This window comes from Rhinolophus sinicus, linkage group LG05, assembly GCF_036562045.2.
Source record: "Rhinolophus sinicus isolate RSC01 linkage group LG05, ASM3656204v1, whole genome shotgun sequence".
In the NCBI taxonomy this organism is placed as follows: domain Eukaryota; kingdom Metazoa; phylum Chordata; class Mammalia; order Chiroptera; family Rhinolophidae; genus Rhinolophus; species Rhinolophus sinicus.
In genome coordinates this window covers 447033-470668 of record NC_133755.1, presented here as the reverse complement: position 1 = coordinate 470668, position 23636 = coordinate 447033, and the positions used below count along the sequence as shown (strand labels likewise).

At 50.4% G+C, this 23636-nt stretch overlaps 1 protein-coding gene across 2 annotated transcripts in view; it reads right to left on the bottom strand.

The window, feature by feature from the left end:
- The window catches only part of SNTG2 (syntrophin gamma 2), a 155052-nt gene that overhangs the window by 81337 nt on the left and 50079 nt on the right, over positions 1-23636 (bottom strand). Inside the window, exons 3-8 of one of the 2 annotated variants that reach the window (XM_074331613.1) lie at positions 20368-20424; positions 20234-20291; positions 11817-11860; positions 11675-11716; positions 8144-8231; positions 5412-5503 (exon numbers count right to left, since the gene is read on the bottom strand). In XM_074331613.1, the coding sequence (XP_074187714.1) occupies positions 5412-5503; positions 8144-8231; positions 11675-11716; positions 11817-11860; positions 20234-20291; positions 20368-20424 (381 nt within the window). The remainder of the gene's footprint in view (positions 1-5411; positions 5504-8143; positions 8232-11674; positions 11717-11816; positions 11861-20233; positions 20292-20367; positions 20425-23636) is intronic. The other variant, XM_074331614.1, reaches the window with a different exon arrangement.

Below are 23636 nucleotides of genomic sequence, written 5' to 3'. Positions count from 1 at the left end.
CAAGGACGCCCAGTAGAGGCAGCAGCACAGCTCAGGAGAAAGGAAAGCGCTGTGGACACGCAAACAATCGAGGAGCAGCCCTGCCTGTGCCCTCTGGAGGGAAAGCACAGACACTAGCTAACAGGCGAGCCAGACAGAATTTGCCAGAGTGGAAGTCAAGGCTCGTAGGACCAATGCGTTTTGCAATGTACATTTTCAGACCTAAACAGGTGATGTTAATGTGAATTTGAGATTTTGTCGTTATAAATTTCAGTAAGGATTTTTAACACAAAAATGGTGCAGTATAAGTGATGAGCTTAGAATTTTACCTTGTGAGCCATACTCAAGTGCTGGAAGAAAACACATGGCAGTCAGGTGTAAAAGCTGCGAGGCGAGTTCCTCTTGGGGGTGCGGGAGAAAAACTGAGCCGCAGCATCTGGGGAAGGGAGCCGTGAATAATTCAGTCTCAAATGAAAACACAGAGAACCAGGAAGCGCAGGGAACTGCTCCAGCAGTCAGGGACAGAGAGGAAACGCATCCCGCAGGCTCAGCGGCCTCCACACGGCGACGTGCGCTGGGGTCAGCGGTGTACAACTGAGAGATGAAACCAGCCCCTGGGCTTCCGTGATTATAAAGCTGCCGGGACCACAACACTCTGTTCTCGCTCTGTCAGGTCTGGTCCTGGGAGAATGGGAGTGATATAAGCAAGTCCGCAAACGCAGACTTGCAAACCGGTCTGATCCTCTGAGTCTCAGGGTGTTCCCAGGTCCGTCCTTTCAGTGAAGCAGACGGCAGAGCTCCCGTGACCTTGTCCCCAGCGACTCTCACTGTGCTGCCGGTGTGATGCCCCCTGCGCACCGGGCATAGTGCCCCCCAGTCTCCGGACGAGAACGCCCAGTGGGGAGGGTGTGGACACATGGGCTGTTAGAGCATCGACTGAGCAGCTGCCAAACCAAGGAGGCCGTCTCTGTAAGTATTATGGATTTTGAGTCTTGGTATCTTTTTAAAAAATAACATATTAATGTTATTCTCTAACTGTCTGAAATTCAGATTCTCTGCAATGAGTTTAAACAACGTGATGACCTTTTATTTTGGAGGTGAAATAGCCATTTAAATAAGCACAGCATATTGTGAAAGTCTGCATTTCTCTTCCTCCATCTTTCTTTTTTGATAACGATGGTGAATACGGGTGAACACAACAAAGTATTATGCTATTCACTCTACCCCTGAGTATTGTACCCACTGAGGCCTGAGCACATACACTAATGGCCTGAGGCCAGAAAAGTAACATGCGGGGGTGGGGGGCTCAGGTGGCTCCTCTCCACGACCGCTGTCTTGTGACTTTCTCAGTTGTGTACCATCCACACAGACTATTCGCCTTCCTGAACTATGACTGGGTATGCAGCCTGTGCTCTGTATATATCCTCTCCTTTTTTAAAAAAATAATTAAAAAAAACAAAACACTCAGTGGATGGCTTAGCCAGGATACTGTACAAAGATGGAAAAAATGAAATAAAAATCCCAGAATAGGGGACAACAAGGAGAAGAAAATGAGGAAACGGAGTAAGGTTCTAGCTGACAGAATACGTGTGCGGCCTAAGCTCCAGAGGAGACACCGGAGAGGCTGCAGGAGAGAGCAGACCTGCGAGGACAAGGGTGGAGAGCTGTCGGTGAGCGACTCAGGTTGAGAAAACACACGGCAGCAAAAGCAGGAAAAAGAAGGAGTCGCCACGTAGGAAGCCGCACACACTAGCGGCAGGGACCCCACGAGAAGCCCCAGGACAGACGCCCGGGGAGTCGGCTTCACCGAGGCTTCTTGGCATCAGCAGCAGAAACCACAGACAGTGGAAACCAGGTCCCCAGTTTTACAGGAAATAACCTATTTTAATATAAGCTGAAGCAGAGTTGCCAATAGGCTGTGACCTCTAGTAAGAAGCCTTCAGGAAAAAGAAAGCAGATGTCAGAAGGAGCATTAAATGCAACCATTGTGATGGGAAACAGAGGCTGTAATCCTAGAAATGTGGGCTAAAGAGTGGCTTACCTCACACACTGCTGGTGGGAATGCAGATTGGTGCAGCCACGATGGAAAACAGTACGGAGCTTCCTCAAAAAATTAAGACTAGAATCACCATATGACCCAGCATTTCCTCTCCTAGGTGTCTACCCAAAAGTCTGAAAACATTTATCTGTAAACATATATGTACTTTAGTGTTCATTGCAGCTTTATTTACGGTGGCCAAGACATGGAAACAAACAAAGTGTCCTTCGATAGATGATTGGATAAAGAAGATGTGGTATATATACACAATGGAATACTATTCGGCGGTAAGAAAAGATGATATAGGAATATTTGTGACAACATGGATGGATCTTGAGATTATTATGCTAAGGGAAATAAGTCAGACAGAAAAAGCAGAGAACCATATGATTTCACTGATATGTGGGATATAAAACTGAAAGCAAGAAAGAAATAAGACAAAGAAACAGGAACTCAATAGACACAGACAATAGTTTAGTGGTTGCCAGGGACTGAGAGGGGAGGGGGGTGGGAGATGAGGGTAAAGGGGACCAAATACATGGTGATGGAAGGAGAACCGACTCTGGGTGGTGAACACACAATGCAATATACAGATGACATATTACAGAATTGTACACTTGAAACCTATATGATTTTACTAACCAATGTCACCCCACCCAATAAATTTAATAATAATAATAATAAAGAATGGCTTCCAAACACAGCAGCAAGTCAGGACGGGATGGTTCAGGCTCATATTATAAGGTCCGTGTGTTATTGTGGGAGGAAGTTAAGATATTGTATTTTTATATCTTATGACCAAAGTATATATGGTAAAATATCAAGGGTAACCTCTAATAAATGGAGATGAAGTACATAAATTTTAAACCAGTAGAAGGGAACGTGAAAGACACATGAAAAATACTAACAAAATAATTATACCAAGAAGGGGAAAAGGAACATGAAAAAGGTGACAGACAAAACTTTAAAGTCCCTGATTAGAAGCTGAAATAGTGAAATAGATCAGCAATCACAATAAACTCAAACCAAAGTATAGAGCTTGTCAGACTGGATTGTGAAAAATAAGGACAAAAACACAAAGAAAGCGAAAGGAAAGGACAAAAACGAACACAGTGGTGGTACATGAGTCCGTGGAGCCAAAAGTGGGCTCTTTGAAGAGAGTAGTGAAATGTGCTGAAAGTCATCAGAAAAGAAAAAAAAAAAAAAGGAAGAAGACCCAAATAAAGGAGCACACGTCCTTTTCGCAAATAGGAAAGATGATTTCCCCAGTAGATGTAAATTTCATGCAATTGTAATGAAAATCCCAAAGTCGTTTTGTGGGATCTAATCCAAGTTTTTTAATATTCACAAGAAAAAATATAGAAGAGAGAGGATGGAAAATCCAGTAAATTAAGAGGTGGTGAGAGGCTGAGCCTCCAGAGGACTGAGACTTACAATAAATAGCTAGTAATTAATAAACAGGGTGGTGTCGTATGATAGTGACAAACGGTGACGGTCTCAGCAGCGCCAGGCTGCACGTTACGTTGCCCAGTGGCTCTGCAGGTCACTGAGAAACAGGTCGGATGACTGCTTACCCTGAACATGAGTCTGGATCCCAGTTTTTCACATGTTTTACAAAAAGACATCTCATATGCTTTACAAAGTGAAAAACAAGCCTTAAAAATATTTAGGAGAAAATACGAACAGATATCTTTATGAGTTTAGCATAAGAAAGGATTTGTTGAACAAGATCCTAAAACCACAAACTCTGATGGGAAGAAATGGATACATGTGGCTACACTGAAATTCTATTTATCAAAGGTACTGTAAATAAAACAAAAGCACAGGCTGTAAACTGTGAGGACACATTTTCTGCTCATAACTAACAAAATATTAACTCCAAGCACATGGCAATAATTTCCATGGAGCAGTGAGGAAAAGTGAACTAAGGAAGGAAAACCTTTCACAGAAGAGGAGAAACCCTAGGTCAGCACGGGGAGGAAAAGCAAGGAGACGGCCTCCATAACCGAGGAGCTGGGGGCCGACCCCCGTGCACAGCGGTGGGGCAGCCGTGGGGCAGCTGGCCTTCCCGGGGCTGCTGGGCAGGAGAACTGGGACAGAGGCTGTGCCCAGTGTCATCTACGGTGCGAACAAGGGTGTCGTCACCTGTACCCAGACAGTCCACCTGTGCCGACAGCCCAGAGACGTGGACAAGCACGTTCACGGCAGCCCCGATGTTAATGACAACAAACTGGGGAAAACAAAACCCAGCCAGAGAACAAAAGTCAAATGTCCACTGGTAACTAACAGTCAATCAACTGTAGTCACACAGACACCAGGCAGCAAAACGTTTGTGTCAGGCCCACACACACCACCACCTGTGGGTCTTAAAAACATTATAAATAGCACGTAACAATGTAAAGCCCAGAAGGCTACGACAGAGTATCTTGTAAAGCTCAAAATGAAAGGAAATGGCGTCCTTTAGGGACGTACACAGCCATGTTCTCTATCAAGGGGATGACAAACACAAGATTCAGGACACTGTTCACTTCTGGGAAAGCCGGAAAATGGGACACACAAGTGACACGTGACTAGGTGCGTAAGCTGGGGACAATATTCTAATTACTGATTTGAGTTGCGCATTCCTAGGCAGTTGTCTTATTATTTTGCTTCCTAACTCACAGAGATACTAAACGCAGTTTTCAAGTACGAAGAACTCTATTTAAAGGTTAAAAATGACGAAGGATGACACTTTAAAGAGGTCTTGTACAAACATGGCCCTTTTCTCTGGGCTGCACCTGCACGTTGCACAGCTGACCATTTTGATGGTGCAGTCGGGCGATTTCTAGTGACACGTTTCTGCACCCAGCTTGCGGGAGGCCCGCCCCTGGACGAAGGCTGCACAGGGTGGGGGCTCCCTGCGGAATGAAGCCTGGGGTCTGGAGACCCCTGATCGCAGCCTCGCCTTCCTTTGGCTCAAGTCAGGTTTCTTGGGAGGGTGGAGATTGGGCATGATGAAAGTGCACTGCAGACAGAAGGCATCACCCTCCTAGGTGCTCTCTATTAACTCAGACACCACCCCTGGCTGTGCCCCTTTCCTGGGGGTCTTACAGGAGCGTCCCGGAACTGCCAGTGGTGCCTGCGGTCAGTGTCCGGGAGTCAGAGGCAGGGCTCCTTGCTCCTCAGAAGGATGTGCCCTGCCTGCTCACTAAGCTGCACGCACTGGGAGCGGACACAGCCCACTGCAGACAGGCGCCAGCAGAGCAATGGCCCAACCAGCTTCCTACCCCACATGTGAAGCCCCCCTCTGAAACGGCCACTGATCCCTGGGCAGGGGGGTGCTTTCTAACCCTGCCCAAACAGTCTGTGGTGACCTGCTGTCCCCTAAGTGAAATGCAAGCAGAAGCCGGCTTACTGTGTGGCTGGAGCTCCCATTCAGGTGCAGCCCGCTGTCAAAGAGGGGTGACGAGGCCCGGCTGCTGTGGGCACTGGGTGGCCCTGGGGACCCTGGGGACAAAACAGAGATGGTGGTTCCACACAGAGCTGAAGACGAGCCCCCTGAGATCACAACGCCCTCAGTGCCCCCAAGGAGTCGCCGAGGACAGGACGCCCGTCCCTCTGGGAGAAGCGGTGCCCAGCTCGGGCTGGGCCACCAACCCCGTGTGTGGTCACGTGGCCACCTCGCCTGATGTGACATGGAGTAGAAGCCACAGTGCACGGATGGGAGGACCAGCCTCCTCACCTCCAGGGCCCAGAGAGACCCTCAGTTGCCAATTACCAGGCAGTTGTCACGCTAGGGGAGGGGAGGCGCCAATGGGAGGGCAAAGCCAGACCTGACCTACAGTTCTGACTTGACAAAAACAAGACTCCATGTGAAAATCCAGATTTCTGAGTTTCTCGATAAGTTAGAAAAATCTGGTGCTTCTGGGGCCAGGTTTCCCAATGAGCTTGACTGAACGGGAGCTGAACGAGCCCCCCTTCAGCTGGGGCCCTAACTCCCGTCCTGTGCCCTACCTGGTCGGCTGCCACGTGCGGGCCCTGGGCACTGGTGCCATCAGCCCTGCAGGAGGGCTGTGAGGGGGAGTGGAGGCGGGCAGCACACGCGTGTGGCGGTCACACCATCACCAGTTGGCGGGGAACTGAGCTGGAAGCCTCACGTGCGCTGTTGCGTTTACCAAAAACGACGTCTGGGCAGGATGATTGGCTCACACAGGCACTGATTTGCTGCGTGATGTCCGCTCAGGCAAAGGCCATTTTGCCTTCATGGTCTGAATTCACCCGAGGAAGCTCTGCCTGAGTTACGCAGGGATTTCAGCCACTGTGCTTACATTTTTATGGATATGAAGCTTTTAACACTTGTAGCTTTTCAAGAACCAATAAAAGGAAAAAGACGTCTACAGAATTGATGGACAAGTCAAGGTCACTGAGAGGAGAAGCCCGGAGGCAGAGCTCACAGTCTCAGCGCCGAGCCCACCTGGAGCTGTCGGCACCTTGACCTCGGCCCCCAGCCGCACAACTGAGAGCAGCCCCCAGTCTGTGGTTTTCTTGTAGCGCAGCCGCCTCCTCCGCTCGCCACTCAGACCCGGCACTGGCCTCACTCAGTGCCCTGTGAGGACTGGGGCGACTGGCCACCAGGAGCTGCGTGGGACCTGAAACGATCCCCAGGATAATTAATCACATGTGCTATTGCCCGCTCGTTTGTTAAATACATGCATCTCCTCTTTCTCAATCTAGTGTGTTCTTCTGCAAAGCTCTGCGAGGTCTCACAGGCTGCTGCCGTCCTGCAGGTCACGTCGTGCCCACAGCCGAGCCCTCTCACTGGTTGGGGGTGGGTATCCTGACGCGTGTCCAGCCCCATACGTGTCTGGCTCCATTCAGGGAAGTTCATTCTCAAAATCCTGAGATGGAATGCTGTGCATGCGTGCTGCGTCTTCCTCTGTGTTTTGTCCTGGTTTTGAATATTTTCCACTTCCTACCACTGTGGGAGAACTTGCCTTCCTGCACATACAACCTCGCCGTGTCCCTGTTTCCTTCCATCTAGGGGCTCCTACTGCAGACACACTGGTCTTTTAAGCAGGACACGTGGGGCGTCCTGCTGACGTAGTTTTACAGCAATGGAAGCTACAGCAATTTCTCTAAGAACAGTGGACAACACAGCTACCCCACTGTTGTCTCACGGGGGAAACGGGGTGACTGAAATGGATTTGCTCCGAGTTATTCGGAAGCAAGAAAGCAGAAAGGGAACTATGAGTTCAAAGACCTTTTCTGTCGAGTGTGGACCCTACAAGGGCTCTACCTGGGCCAGGGACAACTGAGGACGACAGAAGAGGAGAGAAAACACGGCACAAAAGGTGAGCCCAGGACGAGAGAGGGAGCCGTTCTTTCACACGACACAGAACGAGAAGAAGAAGAAAGGGAAACGGCCGTGATGAGCCGGGGCTGCTGCTGGTGCCGTGGGGGTGGGAGGGAGGCCCCACGTCTCCACCCGCCAGGGGGAGGGCCTGCTTCTACGGCTCAGTGCGACGTGACCCTGCGGAGTCACCAGCAGAACGTGGGCTCCCAGGGAGCCGGACCTGTGCCCAAAGCCCTGCCGCGACTGGCAGGGGCCGTGCCCGACAGACGGGCCCTGGACCCACACCACCAAATCACAGCCATGATGGTAACCGTATGCATACATTCTACAAAAACATGAGCTGAAGAGAATCAGTGAAAGTCCGAATAACTATTATGGGTAGTGGGTTCTCATTTCCACATGCACCAGACACAAGCTCTGCACGCAGGCACGCGAGGCTCGTCAAAGCACAAACAAACTGGTGTGTCTTCCTTACGTATGTTCTCAAGTCAGTGTGGACATTTGAAATACAAACTCCGTTTCTAAATAACTGCATATGAACAGGGAGATGCAACCACAGTGAGTTGACTTGAAAATGGAAAGTTAATCAAAACCGGCCATCGGATGATGTGTTGTTTTAAGATGTCTGTGGATGTTACAAAGTGCAGCCTGTGTCTTAGGGACACCGCCCAGGCCTCTCGTGTCCCCTTGCTGAACACGTGCTCAGGGAGGGCCTTGTACAGCTGTTGGCACGAAGCACATGGACACACGACGCGGCCAGGGAGCACGCTGCGGGCCCCGGGGTCACCCCTTACCCAGTGGGAGCTTCAGAAATGACGGTGCTTCCCTGAGATGCTCCACGGTGATGGTCACTTCATCGCCAGCATTTCTCAAAAGATGCACCTGCCGATGGGACAAAAAACAAAAAAACAAAAACAAAAAAAAACCTACTTTACTGTCACAAAAGGACCAGGCACAGAAATAAAACGAAAGCCCAACATGCCTCACCTGTTTCTCAAGAATTGAGTTAATCACCAACACTGAATTTGAAACACTGAAAATTCAGGCTTAAGCTGGGATAACGGGAATGCTTGTGTGTCCCAAGTACAGAACCCCGGTGTTTTAGCCGCATGTCACACACATCATTTAACCTCAAGACCCAGCTGTCTCGTACTCTGACCATAACGTGCCACCGAGTAAAATCATCTGAGAATTCAGCGATTAGTGTAAATACCAATTTTCCGACACTGGCAGAACACATGCCAGCTGGATTAACCATGACACAGAAAGCCACGAATATTAGCTTCAATGTTAAAATGACACTTCAGTTCTCAAGACATCACTGGGCATCACTGCACTGTGGAGCTGCAGCCCCCACAGAGGGCCCCGCGGTCCCCGTGACCATGCAGGATGGAAGGAAGGCTCCCGGACGCTGGCTCAGAGCAGAGCCCCCCAGCGCCCGCTCTGGTCCACAGGCAGAGCAGCCAGGCGGCGAGCGCCCTTCATCTCGCACCATCACACACTAGACCCACGGCCTGAAACACACCCTGTGGTTATCGTGCCCTTTTCTGAATGGAGGGCTGACCAGACCATTCCCTGACTGGCAGACTCTCCACACTGGTTCCCTGACCTTTGCAGTCAGGCCTCTCCTGGTAAGAAGGGTCCAGTGGAAACCCCTAAAACTGCAAAACAGAAAACTGAAACGCACAGGCATGGAAGCCTTGAAAGAAGTGGAGGAGGCAGTTTCGGCACGTCCCTGAGCAGCTGTGTGTTCGGCGCAGGTGGAAGCACGTGAACGACGGCCAACGACGGTGCTTTTCCGCGAGTGTGAATGGATGGGACGCCACTCACAGCTGCTGTCCAGCTGTGTTCTCCTTCCCAGAGCAGAAGCGCTCTTGTACCTGGGACACAACTACTGACATGGCCAGCGCTTCCTCCTGCGGCAGTTTCCAGCCACTAGTAGACGCCACCAGAAGCATGTTTTCAGATGGCAACGGACACCCTTACTCTCCTGCGTCACGGCCATGCAGCCACATCTGTCCTCTGCCACGGTCTTGTCTACAGGGAGCGCAGCCTTTCTCCATCCCAGAGGACCCTGGTGGTTCACTACGTTGGCGGCACCATGTGGATCCAACTGTGGGGGGAAATGGGGCCGTGCCCTGGACAATGTGGTAAGACACAGACGTGCCAGAGAGTGAGCAACGACCCCACAGATACATACAAGCCTGCAGCCTGGTGAGCTCGTGCTGCCTGGTGGCCGGGGCACATCCAGTGAGTCCCCTGGCTGCAGGACAAGCCGCTTCACCTCATGCACACAACAGCTAAGAGGGCAACCGAGCCCCAGGGTCTCCTTGGAACATAAAACCACACTTGGGCACCTGCTCTTCCCACGCACCACATAACCCATCCCTGGATGGCCCGTCACAACACTGAGGAGGCTTCGCAGCACAGTCATGCTGGCGTCACCAAGGGCTCAGCCGCGGGGCGCAGGGTGCAGAGATGCAAGGGCGCTGGGAGTGTCCACGACAGACCACCACCTCTGGGAAGCTTCCGGAGGAGGCTAATGGGAAAACCACGTGCAGACCCTTTGGGTTTTCTTATAAAGCTACATCAACCCCTGCCACTAAATGTGCTCTTCTTGAAAAAGCTCCTAACTAGTTCCTGGGCTCTGGCAGGGTCAGAATGCCTGACCACGGTCAAGAAGTCACAACACAAAATAACTGTCCAAGACGTGAGTGTCACCTGTCCCATAAAAACACGGAAGCTGCACACGTGCTCCTGCACCACCAAGGGGAGTGGGCACAGATCAGGTCCCAACGGAAGGTGGTGCAGGAAAAGCGGCCAGACTCGCGTGGCGCCTACCACTGCCACGAATACCTCGCCCACAAACCATACCCATGGCTTCATGAGGAGTTTGTTTCCCATTCCTACGACTTGGAGCCCCACTCATTTAGAGGTCTGGGCGTGAGGGAGAAGTGGTGCTACAACGAAAAGAGCTACTGAAATCTCTGTGGGGTGTCAGGTGATTCTAACCTGCTTCGGGGTGGAGACTCACCTCTCTATGAACAATTTTCAAACTCATGAATAACTCACGGGTGGTTACCTATCTCTGTCTATCTATCACCCATCTAGCACTGCCATCTATCGACCTATCCCTCCATCGCCTGCCTGCCTCCCTCCTTTCTATCTATTTATCTTCTATCATTGTTGTGTATCGATATAGCCACCCATCTCCTACCTATCACCTGTCTGTCTCTCACAGCTACGTATCTGCCCGTTATCTACCCGTTCATCATCTGTATCTTATTTATCTCACTGTCTTCTACCTAATCATCTATTTACCTTCCGTCTGTCTGATCCATTTATTTTATCCTGTTTCTCTACCTAGCACGTATGCTCCTTGTAACAAGAGGGAAAAGCTGCTGTCATCTCCCATCAGGTGAAGATGATGGAGTTCTGCCTCTCGAGAGCTGGAGGGACCAAATCGGCTGTGGCCGTCACTCCACACAGACCACAGGAGTGGGGGTCCCCCAGGGGGCCAGCTGCTCCTGTGCCACCTCCTCCCCGGTGTTGCCGCCCTCTGCACGCAGATCTCAGCCTGAGTGAGTTTCCAGTGATCAATTTTCATCTTTCTCTGAATGGTGACATGTCTCAGAATTTGCCCCAAAATCTTACGTATATTTCAGTTTGTGCCGTGGCTGCTGTGATATATCCATGTGGATGAAAATACACAGGTCTACTAAAAAGAGGAAAATTATGTTTGTTGCCATATACATGTTATATGGGCATAAACATAATTTTGTCACTTTCAAGTAATAAACGTTTTCCAAAGCAGGAGGCAGTGTGCACAGTAATGTCAGCTTTGTGCAGCCTTTGTATTCGGCAGCACCTCCATTTTTCTTTCAGAATTCACTGAAGCTCCACGTCACTCTGAAAACTGAGCGCTGAACCATCTGATTTATGAACTCTTTGACAAATTTAATATTTTTACAAACTTTATGAATCTGAAAAATTGCAATCAGATGTCTCATTAACACTGATTCAATCATGGCCTTTGTGTCACATACGAAAGTAGACATATAATTTGATAATTTGGTTTAAAAAGTATTTTTGTAGCAGTCAAATACTGGAGTAGCTCCATTTATAAGGTTTACACATCATTTACTCAAAAATTTCTTTCTTGGATGAATGTGTGTTGCTTTTCCTGGGCTGGGATGAAAGTTCTTGAGGTGTGTCCAGCTCTAACGCTGTCTATGAATACACTCAGGGAAATGTAACTCCAGAGAGAAAGACAGAATAAAAGAACATCTGATAAACAGAACATAGATATACAATGTAACACTTACCACTTCTTCGTGGGTCGCGTTTTCTACATTAATGCCATTAACCTGAAGAGACGACATATTAAGGATTTTGAGGATAATAACTGATTCCTGTAAGTTTAACGTAAACGTGCAGCCAAGTGCAGGACTGAGGTGAGACACTCACCTGTAGGACGGCGTCTCCTGTGAACAGCATTCCTGTCCGGTCAGCTGCAAGGCACAAACGGAGGCTGTTACCAGCAAGTCAGGGACCCAGGCTTCCTGACGACAGTCACCTAGCTCAGTGTTCACAGCAACTGGATGCGTGTGAGTGTGTGTGAGCACGTGTGCGTCAGTGTGTGCGTGGGTGTGGGGAAGGCCGACAGCACAGCCCCAGGCAGCCCCACACAGCTGAGCACACGGATCACTTCACACTAGAGAACTACCTTCCAAACACAGGTCTGCAGGTCTCTGCCTTTGCCGTGTCCCTGCCTGGATCCCTCCTCCCGGCTCCTGCTCCAGCCACACCCCCAGGCACGGACACCAGCCCCCGGCACTTGGGGCCAGCCTGCTGAGCCGTCCACTTGAGTCCACCTGGGGTCTGTTCTCCATGGGAAGTCAACCTGACTTCTCCTTACTGCACGCCCGCCCCCCACTCGCACACCTAGCCCACCTGTGGCTCCCACCCACCTAAACCTCTGAGCATGGCCCCAGCCCACACGATGGGGTCCAGCCCACCTCCACCTGTTCACAGCGCTGCCCGCGGCCAGGCCCTGGGGTCCTCCACAGCCAAGGGTCCCTGCAGCCAACACCCTTCCTCTGTGGGACCCCCTGTGGAGCCTGGTGACCCCACGTTTTTGTTCTGTTTTGTAGTTGCCACTGGGGCTCCAGAGGGGCCACTGGGCACTTGTTAGCCAATGTCTGGCTTCAGAGCATCCAGACTAAGCTCAGTGGAACCTCTGTAGATACAAGTGAGTAAAAAGGGATTCAAGATACAGACATGCAATACTTTGATCACTCATATCTTTCAAGAATAAAGAAAAATTAGTTTGTCACCCAGCTGGAATGTTTGTGTAAAGCAGAAATATTGTATCACTATTTGTCAAAATATTCTTTTCAGCTCCGTATTTCTGCATTTTAGCCACAGTCATAAGCCGAGGTCTAAAACCAGGCTGTTCGTGGCGACAGAGAAGCAGCCCGACATCACCCTTATTTAGACGAGGAAGCACCACCGTGGGTGACCAGCCACGTGACGTGTCCGAGGATAAGCTCTGCCTTCCTAATGACAATGCAGAGACAAGGTTTTCTTATCATCACAGGGTTTCACCTTGCTGCCCACACGGACCTGCCCCAAATCAAGGTCTCTGTGCTTTCAGATGCACCAGCTTTTACAAAAACAAATTGTGAGTAATTATGGAAAAGTCGCTGAATCTGTCCAATGATAGTTTAAAACGACACGTACTTTTCATCCTCCAGTGAAAGTGCACCGATCACTTGTTAGGACAGGAGCTATTTCTGACCAGGCTCCAAACATAAAATGGGAAGCACTCTGTGCTGCTCAGAAGTGACGTGTGTGTCCGAGACCCTGCACCATGGCAGGAACAGGCTGCCCGGGGCCGATTCCCTCATCCTGGCTGAGAATGATGTGGGCCGACGAGCTTCTTCAGAGGAGCCATGTCTTCTGTTGGAGCTCATGCAGCCCGGTCTCCACTCCTGAGAGGGTCAGAAGCCCCAGGAGGCGGGGGCGTCAGGCAGGAGGGCCCAGCAGGAAAGAGCAGGTGGGTGCAGAGCCCCAGGCACCCCGAGGGTGGACGCCAGTCCTGCTGCAGACTTGAAAACGAGTCTGAGTCAGGTCTGCACGGAGCCATGCCTGATTAGAGGAAGTTTGTTTTATTAAAACTTAGCTCAGGCCACGAAGGAGTCTCGAATGGCTGGGATGTGGGTCTGGGAGAGGCCAGGTCCCAGGCCCGGCGCCCGTCCTGGGCTTCCCGACAGGGTGCTGTGGCTGAAGGCTGTGCGTGGCCGGGACAGGTGGGACGGGATGGGACCTGAGGAACCACCGCATATGGCGGCACGCTCACGGCGTCCCCTCACAGATTCCCAGGGAGCGGAATGGAAGCGCCAGCGGCAGTCCAGGTCAACAGCAGGAAGCCCACACGCAGCTTCTGAAGGTTTTGAGAAAATTAACAGACCGAATTTAAACTCTTAAAGGTGCAAATCCTCAGTTGACTGCAGGCCAGGAGTCTGAGCAGCAGAAAGTATTTTTAACTTAATGTGATGGGAAATGCTTGCTGATTTCTTCTTCACTTCTTCCCCTCCACTCCCCTTTTGCTGTGAGAAACAGACATTCTGAGGTCCTGAGCTGTGACCCACCTAAAGGACAGACAGACGGGCAGAGACGCCCAGCCCGAGCCTCAGCAAGGGCACATGGGGACCATCCTCTTTGGTCACCCGTTTACTGTCCCCTCTGTGGCAACAGCCTGGCTTCTAGAACTACTGACCTTTCAATTTACAGTGAACCATCAGCTCATCATTTCTAGAATAATGAAGGTTTTCAAACATGTCACTTGAAATGGTCTTGAAACAATTTAGCTCAAGTGTGGTATCATGCGGGGTCTCTAGTCCCACTCCCCACATAAGAGAACAGGACATGGTGAGGCCAAAAAGGAACACCCATGGAGCCATAGGTAGGGGAGTCACCACTATAGTCTCGCTGGCGGCTGGGCTGGAGACACAGGAAGCAGGAGCCACATGATCCGCAATCCACCATCCGCTTCTCTGCAAACCAACCAACCCCTTGCTAACTGCAATGCACGCTTGCTAGCTCAGCTACGGCAGTTATATCAGTGGCCAATGGCTAACCGGTTACAGCTGATGGCCAACTAGTCACAGCTGATGACCATCTACTAACTGAGCTAGCACTTTTCCATGTGAGGCCGAGAGCCTGGAAACTGCTCTCTGGGACTCTGTGCCCACATGTGGTCAAAAATGTCACAGAACTTTAAATGATTCTCTTGTGGTTTAGATACAGTTAGAGTTTAAGAAATACCAGACCAGAGAAACACATGGGCATTACAGCAGTTATCAGCAGCTGAGTGTAAGCTCAACGTCAGACACAGCAACCTGCAAATTGTGGGCCTCAGGCCACGTCAGGGGCGGGACGGGGACTCAGGCCACATGTGACAAAGGTGACTGAGGAGACTTCCCAGCTACACCTTGGAAATGCTTTCCACTTGGGGGGCACGTTTAGTCTTTAAAAAAGCAAATTAAAAAGTAGTAAAATGGTCGACAAAATGAAAGCATGGAAGTTTGATTTTCATTTAAAATTTAAATTAATGCTCCTAAATAAAATTAACTCTTTGGTCAGATTAAGCTGAGTTTGTGGATTTCAGCCGAAAAGTAATTTTAGTTTATTTCTGTGGTAATCCTGCCATTACATCTAATATAAAACTGAAATATAGCAGAATGCATTTTAATTCACATAAATATTCAAACATGCAAAAAACCTATAATGAGATGTTTTCTATTTCTGTTATATTTGCCTTTTCAAGTCAAATTAATTGCTATCATCTGAGGTTATGTAAATGTAACTGCTTGTAACATAATTGTGTTATAATAGAAATAATTTGTTTCTTCTTGCATATTAATTAGTCTTCGTAAAATCCAGACTTTGGTTAAATACTGATTCACATGAACATCTGGGTAATGTTATAAAAGGATAATAATTCTTCTTAACAGGTCTGAACACTCACTGACTCAACTGAATTTTACAATTTGGATTAATGATTAAAAACTACTGACCGTTCCTTACGTGTCAGACTCTTCACAGCGCTTTGTGAGCACGAGCTCGTTTCCAATGCACGACAAGCACACGTGTCTGGCGTGCTCCTCACCCCAGAGCTGGCTGAGTCCCCTGCCACCTGCAGTGATGGCAGAGCTGGGGGTGGCCCCCTAAGCCCGGCTCTGGGCTGTGTTGCCCAATCCCTCCTGCGCGCACCTCCAAATGGGTAACCCCGAAGTGGCACCGGGCTCTTACTAACGATCCGCGTCTGTCTCCACACGGAACACAGCCTTTCTGGTGCCACCGTCAAGAGGGAGCGGTGTTCTCTGCAGCTAGTTTTCTGCAATGGTGTAGAAACAATGGCAGCTGGAGTGACATGAACTCGTGCAGCCTGTAATTCAGTGCCAAAGGACACAGGTCTGGACGGCACTTGCTGCGTCTCAACCACTGTGTCTGCGTGAAACATACTGACCTGGCCTAGACCCCAAAAGAATGTCAAACTCTATCTTATAATAGGATACTATCTTAATAAGTAAATTTAAATATTATTTAAATAAGTATATTTTAAATTTTGACTTAAATTTTAATTTTTTAAAATAAATTTTAATTTTAAGATTAAGGTTTCTGAAGTTATAAATAATTTTACAATTTAACTTATTGTTTGATCAAACAATGTAGAACAGATTATATTAAAACTAGTAAGAGAATATTTGTATACGACAATTTGGAGAGCAACAGCTTACAAAATAGGTGAAAATAAATGGAAAAGTTTTTGCGTCTGGTGAAGAGCTAAAACAGAAAGGCCCTGGAACTGGTTCAGCTGAGCTGTCCTACGTGTGAACCCGGATTGCACGCTCACCGTCGCATTTTCTGCCCACGTCACGTTGCTGCAAACTGACCAAGGTAACGACTCGCTTCCCGGCTGTGGGGCAGCCGAGCGCAGGCTTTGTTCTCCTCGCTGCTCCCTGAGCAGTACAGTGACAAGTCCACAGCATTTGCAGTGTCAGGTGTCAGAGGGGCCTAGAGCTGATTTAAAGTACACTGAGGACGTGCAAACCAGCGACTCAAGTCTCCTCAGAGTTTTCCAGCCACGGGGTCCGTGGGCACCGAGGGAGGACAGTACCACCCACCTGGTCGGTAAGATTAACTGGCCTGTCTCCCCTTTTCGGTCTGGTCAGCCACTTGGGCTGCAAGTTCCATAAGCGGCTGGGACCCCCCAGAAACCAGTGAAGAGCCCTGCCCACCAGCACTGCGAGGTCGGGATGGGGTCGGGGCTGCAGGGCACAGCCACGAAGAGCTGCTGAAGACGTGCTGTGTCCTCACAAACAGGAGTCGCTGGGGAGACCTACATCGCTCCCGGAGCCCCGGTGACGGTGACGACCGGAGTCCCCAGCTTGTCACAGACAGAAGCATGACTTCCAGAGCTGAGGGAAGTCTGCGGGATCGAATCCAAAACTGCAGCTGACAACCAGGCAGGTGAAGCAAAGCAAGTAAGAAAGACTTCCTTGCGAACATTCTCCAAGACTCGCAGGCCGGCTGTGCTCGGCCCCACTTCTCGCAGCGTCCCTGGTTCCCGGGTCTCGGCTCCAAGCTGTTCTCCACTAGCAGGAGAGGATGCCCTGTCCGTGTCGTTTTGTTCCCTTGTCACTGTCCACTTGTTGCTGAGGCTGAAACAGCACGGATTTGGGCACGAGTTCTCCATGTCACATGACACCGCTGGTCTTTGGGCACGCAGGGGGACCCTCACGGTTTGTCCAGAATCTGACCACTTATCCCAGGTTCACCCAAATCACCCATGTGCCACGCATGCCTGCCTCCGGGCTCCGCTCTGCTCCCTGACTCTCATGTTAGCAGTAGCCTCATTTTTTAAAATAGAGGACAGATCTTATCACCTGCTTCAAAAAGTCATCAAAGGACCCCTTTTCCTCATAAACAAAACCGAGGTTCTTTGCAAGGATCTCAGGCCCTGAGTGACGGGCCCGCCCACCCACAGGCTCTCCTGCCTACGGGCGTCACCTTGTCCCTGGAGCAGATGAGTGACCCCTGCACGAATGTCCACAAAGGTCTTCCCATGCCTCATTCATTTCATTCCAATGTTTGCTTAAATGTCACTGAGGGCATAAAAGCGGTGATCCTCTGTGACACTTTTATTTACTGCCCATTTCCCCCAATTGAATGCATGCTCTGTGACAGCAACACTCACTGCCGAGGCTCTTTTCTGTCAAATGTGACCGGATACGTTTGTGGATGAATGATGCAATACATGATTTTACACTCTGCTTTCACCTCCCAGTTTCCAGCCCCCGACCCCAAAGTGCAGTGCCAGGTGGACGTCTGGCTGCCAATGTCCCTGGTCCCCACAGAAGAGACTGAGAGGTGCAGAGACTCCCGCACCATCGCGGCCTTTCCTGGGGGACAATGAGACACCTGCCCACCCACAGCAAGTACCCCAACCATGGCGGGATCGGCGGGTGTCCCCAGCTCCTGTTCCAGGCTGTGGACTGGGAAGCAGTTGTCCAGGCCATGCACTCACGGTCCTGGGCCACCGGTCCCAGCTCTCAGGGACCTCGCACACCAGCCCAGCAGTGACGCACACAGACGCCTGAGACTCTAACATGGGCAGCAGTGGGCGGGCCCGGGGCAAGGAGGACGCTGGCCTCATCTCTAAGACACGCGGGAGCCTGGGCCCAGGCAGGACCAGGTGATGGTGGGAGGGCTCCGGCCCAGGGACAGGTGACCCACAGGGCACGGAGACAGGCCCTGGCTTTCAGGGTCACAGGTGCCAACGACAGGAAGGGGGAGGCCCGCAGGGAAGGAGGCGTCCGCTTTGAGACTTGCTGGGTTTGAGTTCCAGTGACTCCGGCAGAGGAGAGAAGGGTCGGCGTTTCAGCAGAGCGTGAGCGGCTCTGACGCCAGAGCTCAGAAGCCTGGGAACCTGCAGGCCAGTTACTGCTGAGCGTCCAGCATGGTCTGCTCCCCAGACGGGTCAGGTGCCATCGCCATCGTGGGAGCCGGCCTCCCTGTCATCTGTCATGTCTGCTGCAGCACACAGGCCGCCCCACCCTTCACCCCTCCACAGAGAAACTCCATCTGCTCGCTGAACGGAGCAGAAAACCATTTTCTGATTTTTATCTGGTGGTTAATCTTATTCCCTTGTCCTCGTTCTTTTCTGAAACTTATGTTTATATCCATAAATCAAAGCTATGCTAATGAAAAAGAACTGAGGACGGTCAGCAAGACGGAAGAAGCAGAACCGATGGGAATGACGCTTCCCTTGTCTTCACCAGCAGGCAGATGGCAGCCCGGAGATGCCTAACCCAGGAGGGATCACGTCCCTTTGCAGGCCCTACGTGAAAGGCACCGGAGCAGAGCTCCTGTGAGCTTTCTAGTTCCCGTTATTACACCTGACATTCAACGGACTCCTCAGTCAGTGGAGCCACAACGCGGGCTTGGAACGTTTTAACAACCTCAAAAAATGACCATTTGATTCAGAGGCCTGTGCAGCAATTTCCTGCTACCTGTAGTTTAATTAAAGCTGTATTTTCTTAGAAAGTGACAAGCTTTTGTGTGCCAAGAAGAGCATTGTCTGGGGGTACGTGCCCTGTTTTCTTCCTGACCCGGGAATGGTGCAGAGTCCAGGGACCTCCCCCTGTGGCAGGAAAATGGCTGTGCTGATGGTCCCTTTGCCCTCAACCCCAGTTAAGTGCCGTCCCATCTGCTGCAAACTCTGAAAGCAACTCCTGCACCTTTGCTCAAAAGGGGGAAATGTGAGCCATCGTGGCAACTCCCAAAGGTCACAACCTCGGTGGCAATATTCCACTAACATCACTCTTTTCCCCACAAACGAAGTCAAACTTGCTGTGGGGAAACTCACATGTCAACAGTCTCCACGGACACATGAGCACCCACAGGACAGATGACCGAGGGGTGCGAAGCTGCAGAGTGTGGAGGTGGGACCCAGGCTGCCCTTGCTCCCGGCACCCGGGGACTGTGCTCTGATGGTGGCTGGGGGCTGGGGAATGGGGGACATGGGGACAGCACGAGCTGGCTCCCTACTCTGTACCCCAAACAGCGTATGTCCATCACAGAGTGGGCATCATCGCTCCAGAACCCCCCCTTGGCAGTCACAACACCCTGCCCTGCTCTTCAGTCTCAGGGTCAGGAGTTCCCTGAGCCAAGCAGCTGCCCTCAGAGCCCGTCTCCAGCTCAGGCCCCACACAGGCCTACGTTTCCATCCCCCACCTCCCCTAGATCCTGGGCTGAGAGGAGCTGACAGAGGAGGCAGCGCGGAGGTGAGCACGCCATGGAGAGGCCGGCCGCACGCGCCGTCTGACGCACTGATTTTTTACAGCAGAAAGTCTCCCTTTCTCAGGGAAAGCAACACACCCGGCACTGGAGTGGGGCCAGAAACCCCGTCTTCACGTCCCTCCCCCACAGCGAGCACAGTGCAGACAGAGGAGGTGGGTTTGGCGTCCCCAAGCTGCTGTTTCATCTGGTCCACAGAGAATGAGCCAAGGCCAGCTCCCGCCAGGCCCCACGGCAACCCGTCCAGGGGACCAGAACACCGCCGGTTTCTTCCTGCCCCTTTAATTCTCCACCCTGTTCTGTGGGACCTTAGAAAACACGGCTCAGAGGCCCAATCGCTGCTGCCCCCAGGACGACTATGACACACACTGCAACAGTCTCCCTCTCAGGGGCTCGCAGGATCCGGAGAAGCGAGAGCGGATAAAAGGCAACACAACTACAAAAATAACATGGCTGAGCACTCCTAGGCACCTCCCACGCTGTCCCAATGCACACCCACTCACGTCGGCGGCTTTTACCTGCATGGCCTTTGAATACTTTTGATATGACAGCAGGAACTCTGTACTCGGCGCCTCCCTGGAAGACAGGAGAGGGGTGGTGAACGCTGGGACGCTCCTTGAAAGGGATGTGGGGTGGAAAGAGCGTTTCATACCTTTATGCTCAGGCCCAAGCCGCCAACAGGCTGTCTGCGAAGGGTGACAGTTCTGTGCTTTAAAACATTTCAGAAAACAAACCAAGTTTAGGTTAAAACACACTACTAGAAAGTTAATGCAAAACGCACATGCACTTCTTAAATGTAAGTAACTGCTTAAAGCATTTCCAAAGCGACACCACTTAAATTCTGCAGTAATGACTCAATTTCAAGTCCTCGATCTGTGGCACTGAAAATGGACACAGGCATAGAAACAGAGCCTCCCAGGTGCGTCAGTTAAAATCCACATGAAAGTCCTACCACGCTTGGCATCTCAACCCGCTGGTCTCTGAGGATACGCCCCCCGGCGGGACTCCAGGAAACATGGATGGGGACCCTCATGTGACACAGTCACGTCTTACGCTTCTAGAGAAACTCTGAGAAGCATAAGATGGAAAATTGGGTTATCACATTACCCAGGAACTCAACTACTATGTCATAGGATTTCGCAAAATAACCCAACAGTGTTTCTCAATCTCAGCCGTGAGTACAAGCATTTGAAGCTGAGAACAAGTGCACATCAGAGAAAACAAGTTTTTAGAAGAAACAAGTGTGTTTCTACCTCTACAGACTTTGCCAAACAATGTCATTTAAATCTGGCATTTTATTCATGCACAGGTCTCAGGGAGATAATTCAAAGGAAATATTGAAAACGATCACGTGTGACAAAATGGGTTCTTGCATCCCTAAAAATCTGGACTAACACTCCTGACAGGTGAGAAAAGACAGACTCGTCATAAACATCTCTGATATTTGTTACTAGACCTGGAAGAGCCTACCACCTTTTATTCTAAGACAGAAAGCTATTCGTTAGAATATTCACTTTATATAATTTGCTGAAATTTCCTCCATAAATTTGGCCCAGTCATTAAAATCTCTGCAAAACTGAGTTTCTGCATCTGGAAAAATGAGGATTATAAACGGTGCTCTATGCAGGAAGTTGCCAGAACTGAGCTGTGTCCCCACATCCCCGGATGGAGCCATAACCCTCCTCGCGACTAGACGTGGACTTAGGGCCGTGCGGAGGTAATTAAGGTCAGAAGCGTGGGCGCTGACCCTGCAGGACACGCGTGTCCTCACAGGGAGAGGGTGAGACCCCAGAGCTCGCTGTGCACAGAGAAAAAGCCATGTAGGGGGGAGGGAAGGCGGCCGCCTGGAGGGCACGTCCAGAGAGCAGACAGGACCATGCAGCAGCCTGAGCTTGGACTTCCAGCCTCCAGAACGGTGAGACAATGAATGTCTGCTGTTTCAGCTGTCCCGTCCGTGGCATGATATGGCAGCTGGAGCTCCCAGAGAAGGAGGTCATGTAAGGTAATCATGGGGAAGTGTGTTGAAAGTATCAAGTTTCATAAGAATGTCAGGAGGTTTAGTCTCTTTTATGAAAAGTTGTTCTTTCCTATTTTTTAAAACTCTCTTATTCAAGTATCAAGCAATTCTAGTATTTCGAAGCTGGGAGAAAAGTTCTGCTAATCTAGGCTTTCATAAATGAAGATTTTTAAATAATTATTAAGGTTCTAAAGTGATAGCATTTTCACACCTAACAACTTCATTTTTTCAAAATAAGATTTTTAAAAATGAGTGGATGGTGAAACAAATCAACAGGTAACAAGACTCGTGCAGCATTTAACCGACACCTTCCACACGCATCTGGCTGGTGGCCTGCCCTTCCGCGTCCTGCATGGTCGCGGCCCCGCGGCCCAGCCACAGCTGACGCTATGACCTGAAGCCCCGGTGGAGTGTCCACAGTGCTCCCATCACAGGCGAGCGTTGTCAAGGGGCCTTTTCTGAGGAACCTAAGCACTCATTCTTCAGTGCACACCTGGGGCGTGGACTCCTACAGGCGAGGCTCCCGAACAGACAAGAGGCTGAACAGCAGCAAAGCGTGGCCGCTGAGGCCTCCTCCTTGGGTGATTTCCCCACAGCTCGAAGGCTTCTCTCCCCAGGTTCAGGGCTCACCCGCCCCCCCCACCAAGGAGCGAGTCCAGAAAACAATCAGATCAAAGGAGACTTCTGGAGAATGAGGGTCAAAATCTACGGCTACTAGTCAGTAAATTCTTTGCAAATTCAATCCAGCTCTTTTTTCACAAACATCAGAAATAAGGTCCTTCAGAAAATATTCTCCTTTTTATCATTTAGTCCAAAACTATGTTTTGACACTTCATTCACGTTCACGTCTTGGTCGCCAGCACCAGACAACAGGACTCCGCTGTCTCCACATTGTTTTCCGACTGCGAATGTTTGGAGATAGAGCTGTTTCCTAACACAGGATAATTCTTACCCATCCTATGCTGTTGGTCAAACCCAAAACAAAGGGACTTTGTGACACTAACGTCAGATTTCTTATTCTGGTTCTCTGAGATACTGTTCTGCACGTTATTCCTGCTTGGTTTGCGTAATTTGGCCATCATTTTTACTTCACGCAGGTTGAAAATGATATTTGAGAGAATTTACACATCATTGCAAAGTAAGGTTAACTGAAATAAATACAGCGGCCAAATTCAAAATACAAAGAGTTGTTTCGTTACTAAGTTACTTGTGGTTTGGCTGAATGATAAAATATCTTATGGGAAATCGATCATTACTCTGCGTGTCAGGAAATAAAATAATCAACATTAAGGGTAAGAATAAAAAAATCAAACAACGTAAAAAGCTACATCCAGGAGGGGTGGCAGCTACTCCTGCCCCCCCGAGAGCAGGAGCAGGAGGCGGGCGAGGCGGCGGGAAGACACCGCGGGATCGCAGAACAGCAGGCCCAGGTGCACGCGCTGAGCCGCAGGTAGACAGGCCGCCAGGAAGGGCCACCACCCGGCAGGTGTGACAAAGGCTTCTGTCTGGGAGAGTTTAGTCCAAGTTTACTGCTTTCATCCAATTAAAGGACGTTTGTTGATACTCTTCACTGTACTCGCTATGTAAGCAATGAACCTAATTTTTGAAAATGATTTCACCAAGTTCCACACACCCCTGGGATGTGCCTGGAGCCAAGTGTAAGTGCCTCCTGGTGGCTTGGACCACACAGCTGCCACTCGGTGTCACTCAGGGAGCTTCAGTCACAAGTTCTGCAATGCCTCCACTTCTGCGTTCATTCACTCGCACCGTTGTTCAAAAATCACTCCTTTGCACGGCTGAGAAGACGCATGTGGGAGCGGCGGTGAAAGGAAGCTGGTGCTGGTGTGCGGGTGCGCGGGCCGACGCCGTGCGAGGCCGGCATGCACACGGGCCGTGGCCGAGGC